The sequence below is a fragment of the Salvelinus namaycush genome, chromosome 3, assembly GCF_016432855.1.
Source record: "Salvelinus namaycush isolate Seneca chromosome 3, SaNama_1.0, whole genome shotgun sequence".
NCBI lineage: Eukaryota > Metazoa > Chordata > Actinopteri > Salmoniformes > Salmonidae > Salvelinus > Salvelinus namaycush.
Window position 1 is genome coordinate 45,929,681 of NC_052309.1, and position 21,394 is coordinate 45,951,074.

The following is a 21,394-nucleotide window of genomic DNA, read 5'->3' on the forward strand; positions in this document are numbered from 1 at the left end:
CCGATCTACAGGTAACTACCTAAATATTGAAAACACTTGAGTAAATGTGGGATACAAAGTATATTTATGGCAGGTGTTTCCACACAGGTGTGGTTCCTGAGTTAATTAAGCAATTAATATCCCATCATGCTTTGGGTATAAAAATGCTGGGCAGGCCATTATTTTAGCTGCCATGGCTATGGGATGACAATGTCCCCATCCACAGTGGTCAATTAATGGTTTGATGAGTTTGAAAATGATGTAAACCATATGCCGTGGCCGTCAGTCACCAGATCTCAACCCAATTGAACTCTTATGGGAGATTCTGGAGCGGTGCCGGAGACAGCGTTTTTAACCACCATCAACAAAACACCAAATGATGGAATTTCTGGTGGAAGAATAGTTTTTCATCCCTCCAATAGATTTCCAGACACGGTGCATTGAAGCTGTCGAATCCCCCCAGTAGAGTTCTATACCAAGGTGCATTGAAGTTGTTCTGGCTCATGGTGGCCCAACGCTCTATTAAGAGTTCATGTTGGTGTTTCCTTTAATTTGGCAGTTACCTGTATCTTTGATTTGAATGCTAGATGAAACTTTAAAATGGACATTCCACAATTGAGAAATGTTTCTGGAAGGGAATGTCAACGCGGGCCTGGATGGTGCATCGAAAGTGAATGGTGTGTTCTACAACAGTACATACAGTCTGCTTCCCAAATGGTACCCTATTCCCTATGTAGTGCAATACATTTGACCAGGGCCCATAAGGCTCTGGTCAAATGTAGTGCACTATATAGGGAATAGGGTGCCATTTGTGCCATAGTCGTAGATTTACAGCAACTGAACATAACACACATGAGAAAATGAAAACAGGACTTTTCGTGAATGTATGTATTTGGTTTTGACAAGAATTCGAAGGTAGTATATGTCTGTGTTGTCTGTATTCACAAAAAGTGTTCTGCCTGTTCATAATCTCATTATCTAAATGTTGACATCTATAACCAGGCCATCTTTTCTACCATAGCATTACACACAACCAACAGTGCATTGTTAAAATACAACAACACATTTTATCTTCAAATATGTTCATCCTAGTTAATTATGTATGATTTGTCGCTCTTTTCACTCCGAATCCTAAAGTTATGTTTTGTCCCGATGTATAGCCTAGCCTACATAATTGTTCATCGCATTTATTCAAAACTGGGTTCTGTGTATTTTTTACTTAAACCCCCCCCCCCATCTGTCATTGTAAACAATAGTTTCTCTGTTCAGGTGCTTGATCTACCTATTACTGGTACTGCGGTGAGATATGCATGTGCCGGGCAAGGTCCTTCGCACAGCCAATTTATTTATACTTCGTTATAATGACTTCGGCATCAAAGCGTGTGAACGACAGAGACAAAATGAGAAAACCTATATTGTAAAGCCCTCCTCAAGCACTCCCTTTGTTGACAACAAGCAGCACATGAATATGCTCAAACGAAGAAGAGATAAAAGCAATGCACCGAAACAAAACAAAAGCCACCTTTTCTTTTGTTGTTTCACTATGCTTGGCGAAGCGCAGAACACCGGAGTAAATTGCACTCGAATGCAACACGTTTTAACTGGCTGAGTCCCAAATAGCACGCCATTCCCTATGTGCCCTGGTCAAAAGTAGTGCACTATGCAGGGAATTGTGTGCCATTTGTGACACAGACACTGGTCTTTCATGTCCACCTCCAAAGGGGCTGCTGGTTGGATTTCATAGCCCACATTGTCTTCCCTCTTCCCAGTTGTAACCACTCTGGGCTGAAGTGGCCCCTAGGTACAAATCTAAGATCAGCTTCCCCTCCCCCACCCAAATCATAACCGTCTATGAATTTAAGAGTGCTTACATTTCTCCAGTTCCTTACCTCAGCTTTTTACCGAAACAGCAGTGGGAAACCCTTTGTTATTTTTTTAACTGTGTATTTCCCCTTTAAGGGTAGGATTGGGGGAGGGAAAGCTGATCCTAGATCTGATCCTAAACTTCCTGCCAGAGTGGTCACAACAGGAAAGACAGTGAAGTTGACCATAGATGCTGAAAAGATCTTTCCCGAAGATGAGGTATGGGCTGGATTAATGTAACCACTCTTAAATTCATAGACAGAGCTATGGATGCAAGGACTGACCATCCATAATATCAACATTATAGTTTGAGCCATGTTTGGAGGCTATCCGGTGTTTGTTTACGTTTACTTTGTTTACGAACATTGTGTATTTTGGGTTCAGATGCGGTACAAAATCTCATGAGGCATTTATAAGTAATATTCTTCAAGAATCTATGGGTACATACAGTATCATTCATTTATAAATCCAAAAATGGATGTAGCAACAGCAGATTGCCCCTTTAATCTTAAGGGAGGAAATGCAAAACCGACCCAAGTTCAGCATCCAGAGGCAGCTTCAGGTACAGATCTAGGATCAGCTTCCCCTCCCCTAATCCTAATTAACCATTAGTGGGGGAAATGCAAAAATGACCCAAGATCCGCATCTAGGTCTAACTTCAACCTACTCTGTTGTATATTCAGATGGGCCAAAGGGGGCAGCGTCATCAGACAGGTGTCAGGTGACACCTATGAGGTCATCGTGGACCACTCGTTCTTCACAGAGCCCGTCTCCTGTGAGGTCACCAATGCGCTGGGCAGCACCAACATCAGCAGGAACGTGGATGTCTACTGTGAGTAGAAATCCGCAAGCAACATGTGCAAGCACGCACACACACAAACTACTGTGAGTAGTCACCAAGGAACCAAAACTAGCTAGCTACAGGCACTACGAATCACATCTACCACTACATGGATAGTCCCAAATAGAAGGTTTGTAGATGTTAACCAACTGTCAACAACATTTCAACTAACTATCCAATAAACCCTCGCTCTAACCTTAATCCTTACCCTAACCCTAGACCTAACCCCAACCTTACCCTTCCCCTCACGCTAATCATACACTCAACCCTAGTCTTTACCCTAACCCCAGCAAGTTGTTGTGTATCAACAGAGTTGCAATTATTTGTTTGCTGATACTGGAGCTTAAGTATCTGTAGATCATCTATAGGCGACTATCCAAATCAAGTGTAACCATTTCTGTTCCTGTGGTTCCAGATGGGCCCAGAATGGCTGCTGAGCCACAGTCCCTACAGGTGGACCAGGGATCAGATGCTATCTTCAACTGTGCCTGGACAGGAAACCCCTCCCTCACCATTGTGTGGATGAAACGTGGCTCTGGAGTGGTAGGTATTGTAATCACCATCATCCTTTTTATTATGCTTGTATTTCCAGTTGCTTATTGTGCAAGACCCATTCCCTCTTAACCCTCATACTACCGACTCGGTTACTTTGAGCCCAGAGGCACATATTTTTATCATTGCACAAGACTTTGCCAATCATCTTGTTCTTAATAAATATAAAGTATTGTTTGGTGTTTCTGTATCAATATGGACTTTTTTTTAAATCTAGTCCTTCGGGGTCATTTTGACACCAGACAAAAACACTTAATTTCATCTATTGTAATTTGGTAGATCTGACCCTTTATTTGAATCTATGTTTCTCTGGAAACATAATAACAATTTATCCATACCACCAGAAGGTGGAGGGGAACCTGAATCAGTGATTTTGACCAGATAGAAAGATCACCTGCAGAGATATAGTTCCCCATGTACTAAACTAAGATTTTACTTTTCTATACCATGTAAAGTCTGACTGTGTACAAAACCAAAATAACATTATTTTTGTGCTTTTAAAAATCTGTATTTTCCAAAAAGTAGTTATTCTAGGGCGAATCTAAAGTGTTTATTTGAATCCAGGTTTCTCTGGAGAGTTGTACATATAATCAGAGGGTGGAGGTGTACCTGTTGCAGTGACCTTGACCTGATAGACAGATCACCTGCAGAGATGGAGCACCTGGTGTACTTGTCTATGGTTATAACTGGCTATAGCTATGACTGTGTACAATATATAAAATACCTTAGATATATGCTTAGTTGCAGTCAAAACAGCTCATGAAAGTCTGTCAGTGGTATGAATACTTGGTAGAACTGTAAGACAGAAACCAGCTACTCTCTGAATGTACTCATACTGTAGTGGTGTGTATTCCCCCGAAAAAAATAGTTATTCTACTGCAGATGTTATATAAATACCAGAATTCCTATAATGCCCTCCAATATTCTATATGTGCAACTTAGGTTTCTTTGTTTGCTGTAACATTTGGTTTGAAGTGACTGAGGATTTGGGAATGCTTTTTGGAGCATCCTGCCATAGATCCTACCACTCCCATTGTGTCACTAGTAGCGATGCTGGCAGTGGGGTAAATAAAAAGTAAAGTAAATAAAGAAAATTAAGCAATATTTTTGGTAGCTGTCTCAGGATCAATTGGTTAATTACTTTTTGTCAGTAAAATTAAGTATATTTCAAATGTTGGTGTACCGCCCATTTTTAAATTCATATTTATTTCTAAAATTCTAAACTAAATGATACTACAATAAAGTGATGGTAAATCTGCTATTTATTATTAGTGTGAATTGTACTTTGGAAAAAAGCTGCACATTATTTAAGGGGAAATTTACATTATCTTTTGACAGAATATGCAAATTAACTGTACTTTTGCTATGGTCTGTTTGGGTAAAAAAAATATCTCAGATAACATAATGTACATGTCTAATTACACTGAGTGTACAAAACATTAGGAAACCTGATATTTCCATGACATACACTGACCAGGTGAATCATAGTTTTGTAAACTTAGTGTATGTTTTGATTAGAATTAAGTTTATATTTTGCTATGATTGTTTCTTTTTCCCAATAGTTTCTTCTTGGGGTCAAAATGACCCCAGTTCGTAATCCATGCATGTAAAATATGTTGGTAGTATAAGGATTAAGGGCAATAAAGTATTATATTCTATTCTACAATGCCTTCTGAAAGTATTCAGACGGCTTGACATTTTCCAAATTTTGTTAGGTTACAGCCTTATTCTAAAATTGATTAAATTGTTTTTTTTACTCGTCAATCTACACACAATACCCCATAATGACAAAGCTCCCCCCAAAAATGTGACATTTTTGCTATCATATTTACATAAGTATTCAGATCCTTTACTCAGTACTTTGTTGAAGCACATTTGGCAGTGATTACAGCCTAGAGTCTTCTTGGGTATGATGCTACAAGCTTGGCACACCTGTATTTGCAGATCCTCTCAAGCTCTGTCAGGTTGGATGGATAGCGTTGCTGCATAGCTATTTTCAGGTCTCTCCAGATATATTAAATCGGGTTCAAGTCCGGGCACTGGCTTGGCCACTCAAGGACATTCAGAGACTTGTTCCGAAGACATTCCTGCCTTGTCTTTGCTGTGTGCTTAGGGTAATTGTCTTGTTGGAAGGTGAACCTTCGCCCCAGTCTGAGGTCCTGAGCACTCTGGAGCAAGTTTTCATCAAGGATTTCTCTGTACTTTGCTCCATTCATCTTTGCCTCAATCCTGACTAGTCTCCCAGTCCCTGCTGCTGAAAAACATCCCCATAACATGATGCTGCCACCACCATGCTTCACCGTAGGGATGGTGCCAGGTTTCCTCCAGACATAACGTTTGGCATTTAGTCCAAAGAGTCCAAGCTTGGTTTCATCAGACCAGAGAATCTTGTTTCTCATGGTCTGCGTGTCTTTAGGTGCCTTTTGGCAAACTCCAAGCTGGCTGTCATGTGTCTTTTACTGAGGAGTGGCTTCCGTCTGGCCACTCTACCATAAAGGCCTGATTGGTGGAATGCTGCAGAGATGGTTGTACTTCTGGAAGGTTCTCCCATCTCCAGAGAGGAACTCTGGAGCTCTGTCAGAGAGACCATCGGGTCCTCCCTGACCAAGGCCCTTCTCCCCCGATTGCTCAGCTCTAGGAAGAGACTTGGTGGTTCCAAACTTCTTCCATTTAAGAATGATGGACGGCACTGTGGTCTTGGGGACTGTTAAATGCTGCAGAAATGTTCTGGTACCCTTCCCCAGATCTGTGCCTCGACACTATCATATCTCAGAGCTCTACGGACAATTCCTTCGACCTCATGACTTGGTTTTTGCTCTGACATGCACTGTCAACTGTGGGACCTTATATAGACAGGTGTGTGCCTTTCCAAATCATGTCCATTCAATTGAATTTACCAAAGATGGACTCCAATCAAGTTGTAGAAACATATCAAGGATGATCAATGGAAACAGGATGCACCTGAGCTCAATTTTGATTCTCATTGCAAAGGGTCTAAATAATTATGTAAATGTGATATTTAAGTTTTTTACATTTGCAAAAATTTCTAAAAAACTGTTTTTGCTATGTCATTATGGAGTGTTGTGTGTAGATTGATGAGGAAAATAACTATCAATATCAATTTTAGAATAAGGCTGTAACGTAACAAAATGTGGAATAAGTCAAGGGGTCTGAATACTTTCCTAAGGCACTGTATGTTTTTCTGTTCTGTTTCTATGCTATTCAATTTTGTATTCTATTCAATTATATCCTGTCCTATCCTCTACTGTTTTATTCTAACAATTATATTCTATTTTACCGGTATTCTATTCCATTGTATTCTATTCTAGCAGTTAGTGATTTCATTAGTATATTGTGCCAATGCAACTTGATTCTTCCTTCACCTAGAGGTGAATATCATGTACTATATAGGCATCAAATATGCTTTTTTTCTGTATTTAACCTTGCAAAACACTCTTGATCAAATCCAGACATCTTAAGAGATGCAAAACAGAAAATACCTATGGAAAAACTGCAAAAGATCCCAGACACTCAACACATCATACTGTACATTCCCCACACATTGGCTAACCGGGCTATCTGCATTGTGTCCCGCCACCCACCACCAGCCCACCCCTCTTTTACACTACTGATACTCTCTGTTCATCATATATGCATAGTCACTTTAACCATATCTACATGTACATACTACCTCAATCAGCCCGACTAACCGTTGCCTGTATGTAGCCTCGCTACTGTATATAGCCTCGCTACTGTTATTTTCACTGTCTTTTTACTGTTGTTTTTATTTCTTTACTTACCTATTGTTCACCTAATACCTTTTTTGCACTATTGGTTAGAGCCTGTAAGTTAGCATTTCACTGTAAGTACCTGTTGTTTTCAGGGCACGTGACAAATAAACTGTGATTTGACATTCATAATGATATTGGTTGAAAATAATATATTTTAGATGGTCCACTGCTTTCAGTTTGTCATAGATAATTTTTTGAGTTATCATACACTTTTTATCATACACTTTTATACTGTTTATTAAAGCAGTGGCTCAAGTGGCTTTGCAGACTTTAAGATGCTTGCCAACACTCTCCTTTTGGTGAGAGTTAATTGTGATTGGCTTATATGAGGATTGGATGGTACTCGGCTGCAGCCGTGGGTTCAGAGACAAGTGTTTTATCACCAGCCTGACCTTTGACCTTTAACCCAACCTGACCTTTCGTGACCGTCCACAGGTGCTTAGCAATGACAACATCCTGACGCTCAAGGCGGTGAGGCAGGATGATGCTGGGAAGTACGTATGCCGGGCGGTGGTCCCCCGAGTTGGAGCTGGAGAAAAGGAAGTGTCCCTCACTGTGAATGGTAAGTGCACTTCACCACAGGATGAATGCCAAATTCATTTCCAAGCTGGATCCCACTGGGCAAAGACATCAGTTCAACGTCTAGTTTTAATTTACGTTCGGTTGAGTTGTCAACTAACATGAATTCAACATGAAATCAACGTAAATTGCCTTCAATAATTGGCCTTTTAAAAATCCAATCAGTTTTCCACATTGATTTAACCTCATCGCAAAATATTTGGGGTTGAAATTACGTGGAAACGACATTCATTCAACTAGTTTTTGCCCAGTGGAATGTAGAAGCTGTTCCAAGCTCAGGGACATGTTTCAGGCTAGCTGGACTCTGGGACAACAAAGTAAAAGCAGAGACATATTTACAATAGTGGTGTCAATATCAGGGGGTCATAATGTAGTTTGCTTTTAACTGGGAGAAGAAAAGCATGGATTTGATTACAGCTAGGACTAACTTACTAAGTAAAAATGAACTGTAACTGTTTAGAGGTCATCTGTCATATCAAGATAGCTGTCAATCATCATTGACACCTGATACTATCATAATATCGCTCAACCCTACTCCTACTTTAGATGCACTCCCCTACATATTTATTTGAACACTGAAGCTAAAACGTTTAATTTGATTCTATACTCAATCATTTTGTATATGAAATAAAATGTTTTATATAAGGTGAAAGTACAGAATGTCACCTTGTATTTGAGGGTATTTTCATACATATCTCTTTTACTGTTTAGAAATGAATGCACTTTATCTATCTAGTCCCCCCATGTGAAGGTGTCAAGTATGGACAAATTCACTTATAGTGTATTACATTTATTCAAAACTTTAGTATTTGGTCCCATATTCCTCACACACAATGACCACATCAAGCTTCTGACTCAACAAACTTGTTGGATGAATTTGTAGTTTTGGTTGTGTTTCGGATTATGTTGTGTCCAAGAGAAATGAATGGTAAATAATGTATTGTGTCAATTTGGAGTCACTTTTATTGTAAATAAGAATAGAATATGTTTCTGAACACGTCTACATTAATATGGATGCTACAATGATTACGGATAATCATGAATGAATTGTGAATAATGATGAGTGAGAAAATTACAGATGCACAAGGATCATGCCACCAAAATATCATGTCACCATTACATAGGGGAGATAAACATTATTTGGGTGGTATGATCTTTGTTCCTCTGTAACTTTCTTACTCATCAGTATTCACAATTAACTCATTATTATCGATAAACATGGTAGCATTCACATTCATTTAAAAGTGTTCAGAAATATATTTTATTTAGAATAAAAGTGACTCCAAAATTACACAATACATTATACATCATTCAGTTCATATTGGGCAAATTAAATCTGAAACACAACTAAAACAAACTGCAAATGCATCCAACAAGTTTGTAGAGCCATAAGCTTGATGTGGTCATTGCATGCTAGGAATATGGAGCTAAATACTAAACCTTTGATTACTTTACACTTTAATAAACTATAGGTGAATTTGTCCAAATACTTCTTCAAATGGGGGAACTAGATAAATAAAGTGCATTCATTTTTAAACAGTAAAACAGATATGTATGAAAATACCCTAAAATAAAAGGTGACATTCTGTACTGTCGCCTCATATGAAACATTTGATCTTAAAATCCCCAGCTACAATAAATGCGGCCTCAGGATATGTGATTTCCAATTTGCATAAAGTCCAGTGTAGTTCTTTGAGGGCCGTCGTGGTATCTGCTTGAGAGGGAATATACACGGCTGTGACTATAACCGGAGAGAATTCTCTTAGGAGGTAATACCGTTGGCATTTGATTGTGAGGTATTCCAGGTCGGGTGAACAAAAGGACTTGAGTTTCTGTATGTTATCACAATCACACCATGAGTAGGTAATCATGAAACATACACCCTCGCCTTTCTTCTTCCCGGAGGGAGAAACAGAGTATGTTACAATCCCTGATGTCTCTCTGGAAGGAGATCCTCGCCCTGAGCTCCTCTACTTCATTATCCAGAGACTGAACATTAGAGAGTAATATATTCGGAAGCAGTGGATGGTGCGCACGCCTCCTGAGTCAGACTAGAAGTCCACTCCAAATACCTCTTCTCTGCAAGTGGTGCTTTGGAGCAGCCTCTGGAATAAGCTAAATTTCCCTGGGAGGTACGAACAAAGGATCCAATTTGGGAAAGTCGTATTCCTGGTCGTAATGCTGGTGAGTTACCGCCGCTCTGATATCCAAAAGTTCCTACCGGCTGTATGTAATAACACTAAAAAAATCTGGAGATAATAATGTAAGAAATAATACACAATAAAACAAAATACTGCAAAGTCGTTTAGGAGCTAGAAGCAGAGCTGACATGTGACTCACCCTCTGGATTAGGTCTTATGCAGCAAAATTTGAAATTGTGTTTTTACATTAGATAAAAGTAGAGACACAGAGCTACATAATGGTATATAATACACTGCATTTCAGGAACAAAGACAAAGTAAATCTGCTTTGAAATTTGATCAACTTCTAAACTCACTTTTGAGAAAATCGCCTTTAAGTGTTTTGCTATCTAGTGAAGAGCTCTTCTTCGTCTACACCCATTCAGCATCGTCCACACCCTCACCTTAACCCCACCCATCTTGTTTCACTCTCGAAGCGCACACTTGACGCTCTGGCCGATGATTTTTTAAACTCTGGATAGCATGAAAACAGCCAAACCAGCTCTGCTGGCTATAATTTCATTATGCTTTTTTGCAGACGTTTACTGACACTGGCCATATTCAATAGGTTTTGTACACACGTCACGTAACGTTAGCTAACGAGCCAGCCAGCCAATGTTAGCTAGTTAAACAATGAACAGTGCCAACAATGCCGCATTGCTGGGAGCTAACCAACCAACCGGCTCTGGGAAACGAATGATAACATCAGCTAGAGAGCCAGCCAGCTAACGTTAGCTAGCTAGCTAACAATACACTTTAGCTTGAAATTGAACCACTTTGTCAAAATTAGAAAATGTGTAATATCTAAAAATGTAGCTAGCTGATGCTAGACTATCTTACCTGTATACATCATTGTGCATGGACGCGTCTCCCTGTCAGGAATGCCATGCCACGGTTGCCCTTAGTTTGAAGATGTAATCTGGAGACAGGTGTTCCCTCCATCTCTTTAGCTATCATACTTTAATTCCACTGATTTCAAAGCTTGATCCTCCAGAAAGTGGAGAGCCACATTTATGCAGCTCCACTACACAATACCCTTTAAAAAAAGTTAGACAGGATTACCAACACAGACTGATGAAATTCTTTGGCAGACCAATTCGTACTCCTCCCTTGGCATGTCCAGCCCACTCATTATCTCAGCCAATCATAGCTAGTGCAAATGTTGCTCACGTTTTCTGTGTGTTAACCGACAAGGCTCATAATTGAACAATTGTATTCGTATTTACAGATAGCTTACAAGTTTGTTATTAAGGCACATGAAAATTCACATTTCTGCCAAAGTACGCATTTTGATGAATACAATTGTATTTTACATTTCAAACGGCTCTCCTGTGAAGTCGTGACTTGCGACATATGCCTACTTTCCTGAATCAGGTCACATATCTGTTGGTGCCATCTTTCTATCTATTTGGAGAATGAAGCTAAAATGTGTAAATTTGCTCCTATACTCCAGCATTTTGGATTTAACCTCTAGAGGATCGGTGTCCCCCTGCGCGCACTAATGTGAATAGCATGAGGTTGTAAGTAACAAGAACATTTCCCAGGAATTCTTGTTAATCTAATTGCACTGTCCAATTTACAGTAGCTATTACAGTGAAATAATACCATGCAATTGTTTGAGGAGAGTGCACAGTTATGAACTATTAATAAACCAATTAGGCACATTTGGGCAGACTTGATACAACATTTTGAACAGAAATGCAATGGTTCATTAAATCAGTCTAAAACTTTACACATACACTGCTGCCATTTATTGGCCAAAATCTAAATTACGCCTGAGCTGGAATAATACAGTGTGGGCTTTCTCTTGCATTTCAAAGATGATTGAAAAAATATATATGTTTTTTTCTTTGCATTATCTTTAACCAGATCTAATGTGTTATATTCTCCTACATTCATTTCACATTTCCATAAACTTAAAAGTGTTTCCTTTTAAATGGTATCAAGAATATGCATATCCTTGCTTCAGGTCCTGAGCTACAGGCAGTTAGATTTGGGTATGTCATTTTAAGCGAAAATTGGAAAAAAGTGTCTGATCCTTAAGCAAATTTAATGGAAAATGCTACCTAAGTTCTACCAACACATTGACTGTAGTACTCATGCCAGTTAAACATTGGACAACTGCCACTTAGCTTTTCGAAATGGCTGCAAGGCCCTCCCCCGCCCTCCTTTCAGCAAATCTGATCACGACTCAATTTTGCTCCTTGTAACGGGCTTCCTCCTTCTCTTCATCCGAAGAGGAGTAGCAAGGATTGGACCAAAGTGCAGCGGGGTGTGAATTCATAATGATTTATTAAACAAAACGACGAAACATGAAATAACACTTAGAAATACAAAATAACAAAACGAACTAAACAGACCTAAACTACGAACTTACATGAAACGAAGAACACACGAACAGGAACAGACAAACCGAAACAGTCCCGTGTGGTAACATCTACTGACACGGAAGACAATCACCCACAAACAAACAGTGAGAACAACCTACCTTAATATGACTCTCAATCAGAGGAAACGTCAAACACCTGCCTCTAATTGAGAGCCATACCAGGCAACCCAAAACCAACATAGAAACAGAAAACATAGACTGCCCACCCAAAACTCACGCCCTGACCAATAAACACATACCAAACAACAGAAAACAGGTCAAGAACGTGACAGAACCCCCCCCTCAAGGTGCGAACTCCGGGCGCACCCCTACAACTCAAGGGGAGGGTCTGGGTGGGCATCTGTCCGCGGTGGCGGCTCCGGCGGTGGACGAGGACACCACTCCACCACTGTCTTTGTCCCCCTCCTTAGCGTCCTTTGAGTGGCGACCCTCGCCCCCGACCATGGTCCAGGAACCTTCACTAAGGCCCCTCCTACATAGAGGAGACAGCTCAGGACAGAGAGGTAGCTCAGGACAGAGAGGTAGCTCAGGACAGAGAGGTAGCTCAGGACAGAGAGGTAGCTCCGGACAGAGAGGTAGCTTAGGACAGAGGGACAACTCTGTACTAATGGCAGCTCCGGACTGAGTGGCAGCTCCGGACTGAGTGGCAGCTTCGGACTGGGTGGCGGCTCCGGACTGGGTGGCAGCTCCGGACTGGATGGCAGCTCCGGACTGAGTGGCAGCTCCGGACTGAGTGGCAGCTCCGGACTGAGTGGCAGCTCATGACTGAGTGGCAGCTCATGACTGAGTGGCAGCTCATGACTGTAGGGCAGCTCATGACTGTAGGGCAGCTCATGACTGTAGGGCAGCTCATGACTGAGTGGCAGCTCATGACTGAGTGGCAGCTCATGACTGTAGGGCAGCTCATGACTGGAGGGCAGCTCATGACTGGAGGGCAGCTCATGACTGGAGGGCAGCTCATGACTGGAGGGCAGCTCATGACTGAAGGGCAGCTCATGACTGTAGGGCAGCTCATGACTGTAGGGCAGCTCATGACTGTAGGGCAGCTCATGACTGGAGGGCAGCTCATGACTGGAGGGCAGCTCATGACTGGAGGGCAGCTCATGACTGGAGGGCAGCTCATGACTGTAGGGCAGCTCCTGACTGGCTGGCGGCTCTGGCAGCTCCTGACTGGCTGGCGGCTCTGGCAGCTCCTGACTGTCTGGCGGTTCTGGCAGCTCCTGACTGGCTGGCGGATCTGGCAGCTCCTGACTGGCTGGCGGATCTGGCAGCTCCTGACTGGCTGGCGGATCTGGCGGCTCCTGACTGGCTGGCGGCTCTGGCGGCTCCTGACTGACGGACGGCTCTAGCGGCTCCTGACTGACGGACGGCTCTAATGGCTCGTGGCAGACGGATGGCTCAGAAGGCGCTGGGCAGACGGATGGCTCAGAAGGCGCTGGGCAGACGGATGGCTCAGAAGGCGCTGGGCAGACGGATGGCTCAGAAGGCGCTGGGCAGACGGATGGCTCAGAAGGCGCTGGGCAGACGGATGGCTCAGAAGGCGCTGGGCAGACGGATGGCTCAGACGGCGCTGGGCAGACGGATGGCTCAGACGGCGCTGGGCAGACGGATGGCTCAGACGGCGCTGGGCAGACGGATGGCTCAGACGGAGCTGGGCAGACGGATGGCTCAGAAGGCGCTGGGCAGACGGATGGCTCAGAAGGCGCTGGGCAGACGGATGGCTCAGAAGGCGCTGGGCAGACGGATGGCTCAGAAGGCGCTGGGCAGACAGATGGCTCAGACGGCACTGGGCAGACGGATCTCTCTGACCCGCTGAGGCGCACAGTAGGCCTGGTGCGTGGTGCCGGAACTGGTGGTACCGGACTGGAGACACGCACCTCAAGGCTAGTGCGGGGAGCAGGAACAGGGCACACTGGACTCTCGATGCGCACTATAGGCCTGGTGCGTGGTACCGGAACTGGAGGTATCGGGCTGAGGGCACGCACCTCAGGGCGAGTGCGGGGAGAAGGAACAGTGCGTACAGGGCTCTGGAGACGCACAGGAGGCTTGCTGCGTGGTGCCGAAACTGGAGGCACTGAGCTTGAGACACGCACCACAGGAAGAGTGCGTGGAGGAGGAACAGGACTCTGGAGACGCACTGGAAGCCTGGTGCGTGGTGTAGGCACTGGTGGTACTGAGCTGGGGCGGGAAGGTGGCGCCGGATATACCGGACCGTGTAGGCGTACTGGCTCCCTTGAACACTGAACCTGCCCAACCTTACCTGGTTGTATGCTCCCCGTCGCCTGACCAGTGCGGGGAGGTGGAATAACCCGCACCGGGCTATGTAGGCGAACCGGGGACACCATGCGTAAGGCTGGTGCCATGTAAGCCGGCCCAAGGAGACGTACTGGTGGCCAGATATGTAGAGCCGGCTTCATGGCACTTGGCTCGATGCTCAATCTAGCCCTACCAGTGCGGGGAGGTGGAATAACCCGCACCGGGCTATGCACACGTACAGGAGACACCGTGCGCTCTACTGCGTAACACGGTGTCTGCCTGTACTCCCGCTCTCCACGGTTAGCCTGGGAAGTGGGCGCAGGTCTCCTACCTGCCCTAGACCCACTACCTCTTAGCCCCCCCCCAAGAAATTTTTGGGTTGTACTTGCGGGCTTTTCGGGCTTCCGTGCTAGACGCGTCCCCTCATAACGCCGGTTCCTCTCTCCGGTTTCCTCCGCTCTCCGAGCTGCCTCCAGCTGTTCCCATGGGCGGCGATTAACTCCAACTTTAGCCCATGGTCCTTTTCCTTCCATGATCTCCTCCCAAGACCAGAAATCCTGCTTCGTGCGCTGTCCGTTAAACCCGCTGCTTGATCCGGGTTTGGTGGGTGATTCTGTAACGGGCTTCCTCCTTCTCTTCATCCGAAGAGGAGTAGCAAGGATTGGACCAAAGTGCAGCGGGGTGTGAATTCATAATGATTTATTAAACAAAACGACGAAACATGAAATAACACTTAGAAATACAAAATAACAAAACGAACTAAACAGACCTAAACTACGAACTTACATGAAACGAAGAACACACGAACAGGAACAGACAAACCGAAACAGTCCCGTGTGGTAACATCTACTGACACGGAAGACAATCACCCACAAACAAACAGTGAGAACAACCTACCTTAATATGACTCTCAATCAGAGGAAACGTCAAACACCTGCCTCTAATTGAGAGCCATACCAGGCAACCCAAAACCAACATAGAAACAGAAAACATAGACTGCCCACCCAAAACTCACGCCCTGACCAATAAACACATACCAAACAACAGAAAACAGGTCAGGAACGTGACACTCCTCCCTTCCTATAGGCAGAAACTCAATCAGAAAGTACCCGTGCTAAGGTCTATTCAACGCTGGTCTGACCAATCAAAATAAAATAAAATCCAACTTTATTTGTCACATGCATGAAATGCTTACTTACAAGCCCTTAACCTGTTTGGGCTGCAGGGGCAGTATTGAGTAGCCAGATAAAAGGTGCCCATTTCAAACGGCCTCGTACTCAATTCTTGCTCGTACAATATGCATATTATTATTACTATTGTATAGAAAACACTCTCTAGTTTCTAAAACCGTTTGAATTATATCTGTGAGTCAAACAGAACTCATTTGGCACAAACTTCCTGACCAGGAAGTGGAAAGTCTGAAATCGAGGCTCTCTTCTAGGTCCTGCCTATAAATGGGCATGATACGTATTAGTATACATGCACTTCATAGACCTTCCCCTGGATGTCAAGAGGCGGTGAGAGAAGAAATTGAGTGTTTATCTTGGTCTGAAGTGGAATACAAGCTCTTTGTATGACGTGTCTCCGGTTTTCTGGAGAGCGCGAAGAGGGACCTGGATTTGCCTTCTGTTTAGCTGCCGTTATAGGCGACTACTATCTCCGGCTTTGATTTTATTTGATACTTTACGATGATATGGTCAAATGTATGTTTTTTCAATATAGTTTAATCAGATTATTGACATTTTTTTCGGGAGTTTTGCCGTGTTCCGTTCTCTGACTTTGTTGACGATGGAGAGATTCGCGCCACTTGGCTAGTGTGCTTGCTAAATCGAGAGGGAAAGTGGCCGTTCTAAATCCAAACAACGATTGTTCTTGACAAAGGACCCCTTGTCCAACATTCTGATGAAAGATCAGCAAAAGTAAGAAACATTTTATGATGCTATTTCATATATCTGTCGTACATGTGACCTAGTCGTCGGCGCCCAACTTTTGGGTACTCTAGCTATACCGAAGCTGGATGTCGTAATGAAGTTATTTTTTAGAATTCTAACACTGCGATTGCATTAAGAACTAATGGATCTATCATTTCCTATACAACATGTATTTTTTAGTTATGTTTATGAATAGCTATTTGGTCAGAATATGTGTGTCAGAAAAAAATCCGGACGTAGTGGGAAAAAGTAGCTAAGTTAGCACAATGTATAACCATTGATTTCAGCTCTAAATATGCACATTTTCGAACAAAACATAAGTGTATGTATAACCTGATGTTATAGGACTGTCATCTGATGAAGAAAATCAAGGTTAGTCAAAAATTATATATCTTTTGCTTGTTTGTTACGATCGCTTACTTTTGCTACTGGGAAATTGCTTGTGTTTTTGGCTATTGTGGTAAGCTAATATAACGCTATATTGTGTTTTCGCTGTAAAACACTTAATAAATCGGAAATATTGTCTGGAATCACAAGATGCCTGTCTTTCATTTGCTGTACACTATGTATTTTTCAGAAATGTTTTATGATGAGTATTAAGGTATTTGGCATTGGTGTCTGTAATTATTCTGTCTGCTTTCGGTGCAATTTCTGATTGTAGCTGCAATGTAAACTATGATTTATACCTGAAATATGCACATTTTTCGAACAAAACATAGATTTATTGTGTAACATGTTATAATACTGTCATCTGATGAAGTTGTTTCTTGGTTAGTTTGGTTGGTTCTTGGTTAGTTAGGTTGGCTTTGTGCATGCTACCTGTGCTGTGAAAAATGTCTGTCCTTTTTTGTATTTGGTGGTGAGCTAACATAAATATACGTGGTGTTTTCGCTGTAAAACATTTTAAAAATCGGACATGTTGGCTGGATTCACAAGATGTGTACCTTTCATATGCTGTATTGGACTTGTTAATGTGTGAAAGTTAAATATTTAAAAAAAAATATCTTTTGAATTTCGCGCCCTGCACTTGAGCTGGCTGTTGTCATAAGTGTACCGACGTCGGGCTTGCAGCCAGAAGAAGTTAACCAACAGTGCAGTTCAAGAAGAGTTAAGAAAATATTTACAGAATAGACTAAAGTAACACATAATAAGAAAAAGTAACACAATCAGAATAACAATAAAGGGGTTACCGGTACCGAGTCAGTGTGCGGAGGTACATGTTAGTTGAGGCAATTTGTACATGTAGGTAGGGGTGAAGTGACTATGCATAGATAATAAACAGCAAGTAGCAGCAGTGTACGGAAGGAAGGAAGGAAGGAAGGAAGGAAGGAAGGAAGGAAGGAAGGAAGGAAGGAAGGAAGGAAGGAAGGAAGGGGGTCAATGTAAATGGTCTGGTGTCAATTTGATTAATTGTTCACCAGTCTTATGGCTTGGGGGTAGAAGCTGTTGAGGAGCCTTTTGGTTCTAGACTTAGCGCTCCTGTACTGCTTGCCATGCGGTAGCAGAGAAAACAGTCTATACCTTGAGTGACTGGAGTTTCTGACAATTTTATGGGCTTTCCTCTGACACCACCTATTATATAGGTCCTGGATAGCAGGAAGCTTGGCCCCTGTGATGTACTGGGCCGATCGCACTACCTGTAACGGTCGTCCTCCCATGTGTAGCAACCCTTACCGTCCAAAACATCCTCCCATGTCCACGAGTCCTGTTTTTTTTGTCGCTGTTGCTGGTTCCTCTCACGCTGCTTGATCCTTGGTTGGTGGGTGGTTCTGTAACGGTCGTCCTCCTCCTCTTCGGAAGAAGAGGAGGAGTAGGGATTGGACCAAAGCGCAGCGTGATAGTTTGACATAATGAAGTTTATTAAAGTAAAGACGAAAACCGAAAACACTTCAACAAACTACAAAATAACAAACGAACGTAGACAGACCTGAACTATAAGAACTTACATATAACACGAAGAACGCACGAACAGGTACAGACTACAACAAACGAACGAACAAACCGAAACACTCCTGTGTGGTGCAACATACACAGACACAGGAGACAATCACCCACAAACAAACAGTGTGAACAGCCTACCTTTATATGGTTCTCAATCAGAGGAAACGTCAAACACCTGTCCCTGATTGAGAACCATATAAGGCTAATTACACCTGACCTAAACATAGAAACACAAAACATAGAATGCCCACCCCAACTCACGCCCTGACCAACTAAACACATACAAAATAAACAGAAAACAGGTCAGGAACGTGACAGAACCCCCCCCTCAAGGTGCGAACTCCGGACGCACCACCAAAAGTCTAGGGGAGGGTCTGGGTGGGCATCTGTCCACGGTGGCGGCTCAGGCTCTGGGCGTGGTCCCCATCCCACCATAATAAATCCCCGCTTTTTTATCCCCCTCTCAATGACCACCCTCCAAATAACCCCACCTAAATTAAGGGGCATCACCGGGATAAGGAGCAGCACCGGGATAAGGGGCAGCTCCGGACTGAGGGAGGGCAGCTCCGGACTGAGGGACGGCAGCTCCGGACTGAGGGACGGCAGCTCCGGACTGAGGGAGGGCAGCTCCGGACTGAGGGACGGCAGCTCCGGACTGAGGGACGGCAGCTCCGGACTGAGGGACGGCAGCACCGGACTGGATGGCGGATCCTGGCTGGCTGGCTCTGGCGGATCCTGGCTGGATGACGGCTCTGGCGGATCCTGGCTGGATGACGGCTCTGGCGGATCCTGGCTGGATGACGGCTCTGGCTGGTCATGGCTGGATGACGGCTCTGGCTGGTCATGGCTGGATGACGGCTCTGGCTGGTCATGGCTGGATGACGGCTCTGGCTGGTCATGGCTGGATGACGGCTCTGGCTGGTCATGGCTGGATGACGGCTCTGGCTGGTCATGGCTGGATGACGGCTCTGGCTGGTCATGGCTGGATGACGGCTCTGCCTGGTCATGTCTGGCGGAAGGCTCTGGCTGATCCTGTCTGGCTGAAGGCTCTGGCCGGATCCTGTCTGGCGGAAGGCTCTGGCTGATCCTGTCTGGCAGAAGGCTCTGGCTGCTCCTGTCTGGCAGAAGGCTCTGGCTGCTCCTGTCTGGCGGAAGGCTCTGGCGGCTCCTGTCTGGCGGAAGGCTCTGGCGGCTCCTGTCTGGCGGACGGCTCTGTAGGCTCATGGCAGACGGGCGGCTTTGCAGGCTCATGGCAGACGGGCGGCTTTGAAGGCTCAGTACCGACGGGCAGTTCATGCGACGCTTGGCAGACGGACAGTTCAGACGGCGTTGGGCAGATGGGCAGTTCAGGCACCGCTGGGCAGACGGGCAGTTCAGGCGCCGCTGGGCAGACGGGCAGTTCAGGCGCCACTGGGCAGACGGCAGACTCTGGCCGGCTGAGACGCACTATAGGCCTGGTGCGTGGTGTCGGAACTGGAGGTACCGGGCTAAGGACACGCACCTTCAGGCTAGTGCGGGGAACAACAACAGGGCACACTGGACTCTCAAGGCGTACTATAGGCCTGGTGCGTGGTACCGGCACTGGTGGTACCGGGCTGAGGGCACGCACATCAGGGCGAGTACGGGGAGAAGGAACAGTGCGTACAGGGCTCTGGAGACGCACAGGAGGCTTGATGCGTGGTGCCGGGACTGGAGGCACTGGGCTGGAGACACGCACCACAGGGAGAGTGTGTGGAGGAGGAACAGGGCTCTGGAGACGCACTGGAAGCCTGGTGCGTGGTGTAGGCACTGGTGGTACTGGCCTGGAGCGGGGAGGTGGCGCCGGAAATACCGGACCGTGCAGGCGTACTGGCTCCCTTGAGCACCGAGCCTGCCCAACCTTACTTGGATGTATGCTCCCCGTCGCCCGACCAGTGCGGGGAGGTGGAATAACCCGCACCGGGCTATGTAGGCGAACCGGGGACACCATGCGTAAGGCTGGTGCCATGTAAGCCGGCCCGAGGAGACGCACTGGTGGCCAAATATGTAGAGCCGGCTTCATGGCACTTGGCTCAATGCTCAATCTGGCCCGGCCGATACGAGGAGCTGGTATGTACCGCACCGGGCTATGCACACGTACAGGAGACACCATGCGCTCTACTGCGTAACACGGTGTCTGCCCGTACTCTCGCTCTCCACGGTAAGTACAGGGAGTAGGCGCAGGTCTCCTACCTGACTTCGCCACTCTCCCTTTTAGCCTCCCCCCCAAGAAATTTTTGGGGTTTACTCACAGGCTTCCTTGCTAGTCGCGTACCCTCATAACTCCGGTTCCTCTCTCCGGTTGCCTCTGCTCTCCTAATCGCCTCCAGCTGTTCCCATGGGAGGCGATCTCTTCCAGCCAGGATCTCCTCCCATGTGTAGCAACCCTTACCGTCCAAAACATCCTCCCATGTCCACGAGTCCTGTTTTTTTTGCCGCTGTTGCTGGTTCCTCTCACGCTGCTTGATCCTTGGTTGGTGGGTGGTTCTGTAACGGTCGTCCTCCTCTTCGGAAGAAGAGGAGGAGTAGGGATTGGACCAAAGCGCAGCGTGATAGTTTGACATAATGAAGTTTATTAAAGTAAAGACGAAAACCGAAAACACTTCAACAAACTACAAAATAACAAACGAACGTAGACAGACCTGAACTATAAGAACTTACATATAACACGAAGAACGCACGAACAGGTACAGACTACAACAAACGAACGAACAAACCGAAACAGTCCCGTGTGGTGCAACATACACAGACACAGGAGACAATCACCCACAAACAAACAATGTGAACAGCCTACCTTTATATGGTTCTCAATCAGAGGAAACGTCAAACACCTGTCCCTGATTGAGAACCATATAAGGCTAATTACACCTGACCTAAACATAGAAACACAAAACATAGAATGCCCACCCCAACTCACGCCCTGACCAACTAAACACATACAAAATAAACAGAAAACAGGTCAGGAACGTGACACTACCCTCTGTATATCAAATCAAATCAAATTTTATTGGTCACATACACATGGTGAGCAGATGTTAATGCGAGTGTAGCGAAATGCTTGTGCTTCTAGTTCC

At 44.8% G+C, this 21,394-nt stretch overlaps 1 protein-coding gene across 1 annotated transcript in view; it reads left to right on the plus strand.

The window, feature by feature from the left end:
• The window catches only part of LOC120043891 (kin of IRRE-like protein 3), a 203,504-nt gene that overhangs the window by 142,916 nt on the left and 39,194 nt on the right, over window positions 1–21,394 (plus strand). Inside the window, exons 7-9 of the mRNA XM_038988494.1 lie at window positions 2,526–2,674; window positions 3,099–3,226; window positions 7,462–7,588. Of these exons, the coding sequence (XP_038844422.1) occupies window positions 2,526–2,674; window positions 3,099–3,226; window positions 7,462–7,588 (404 nt within the window). The remainder of the gene's footprint in view (window positions 1–2,525; window positions 2,675–3,098; window positions 3,227–7,461; window positions 7,589–21,394) is intronic.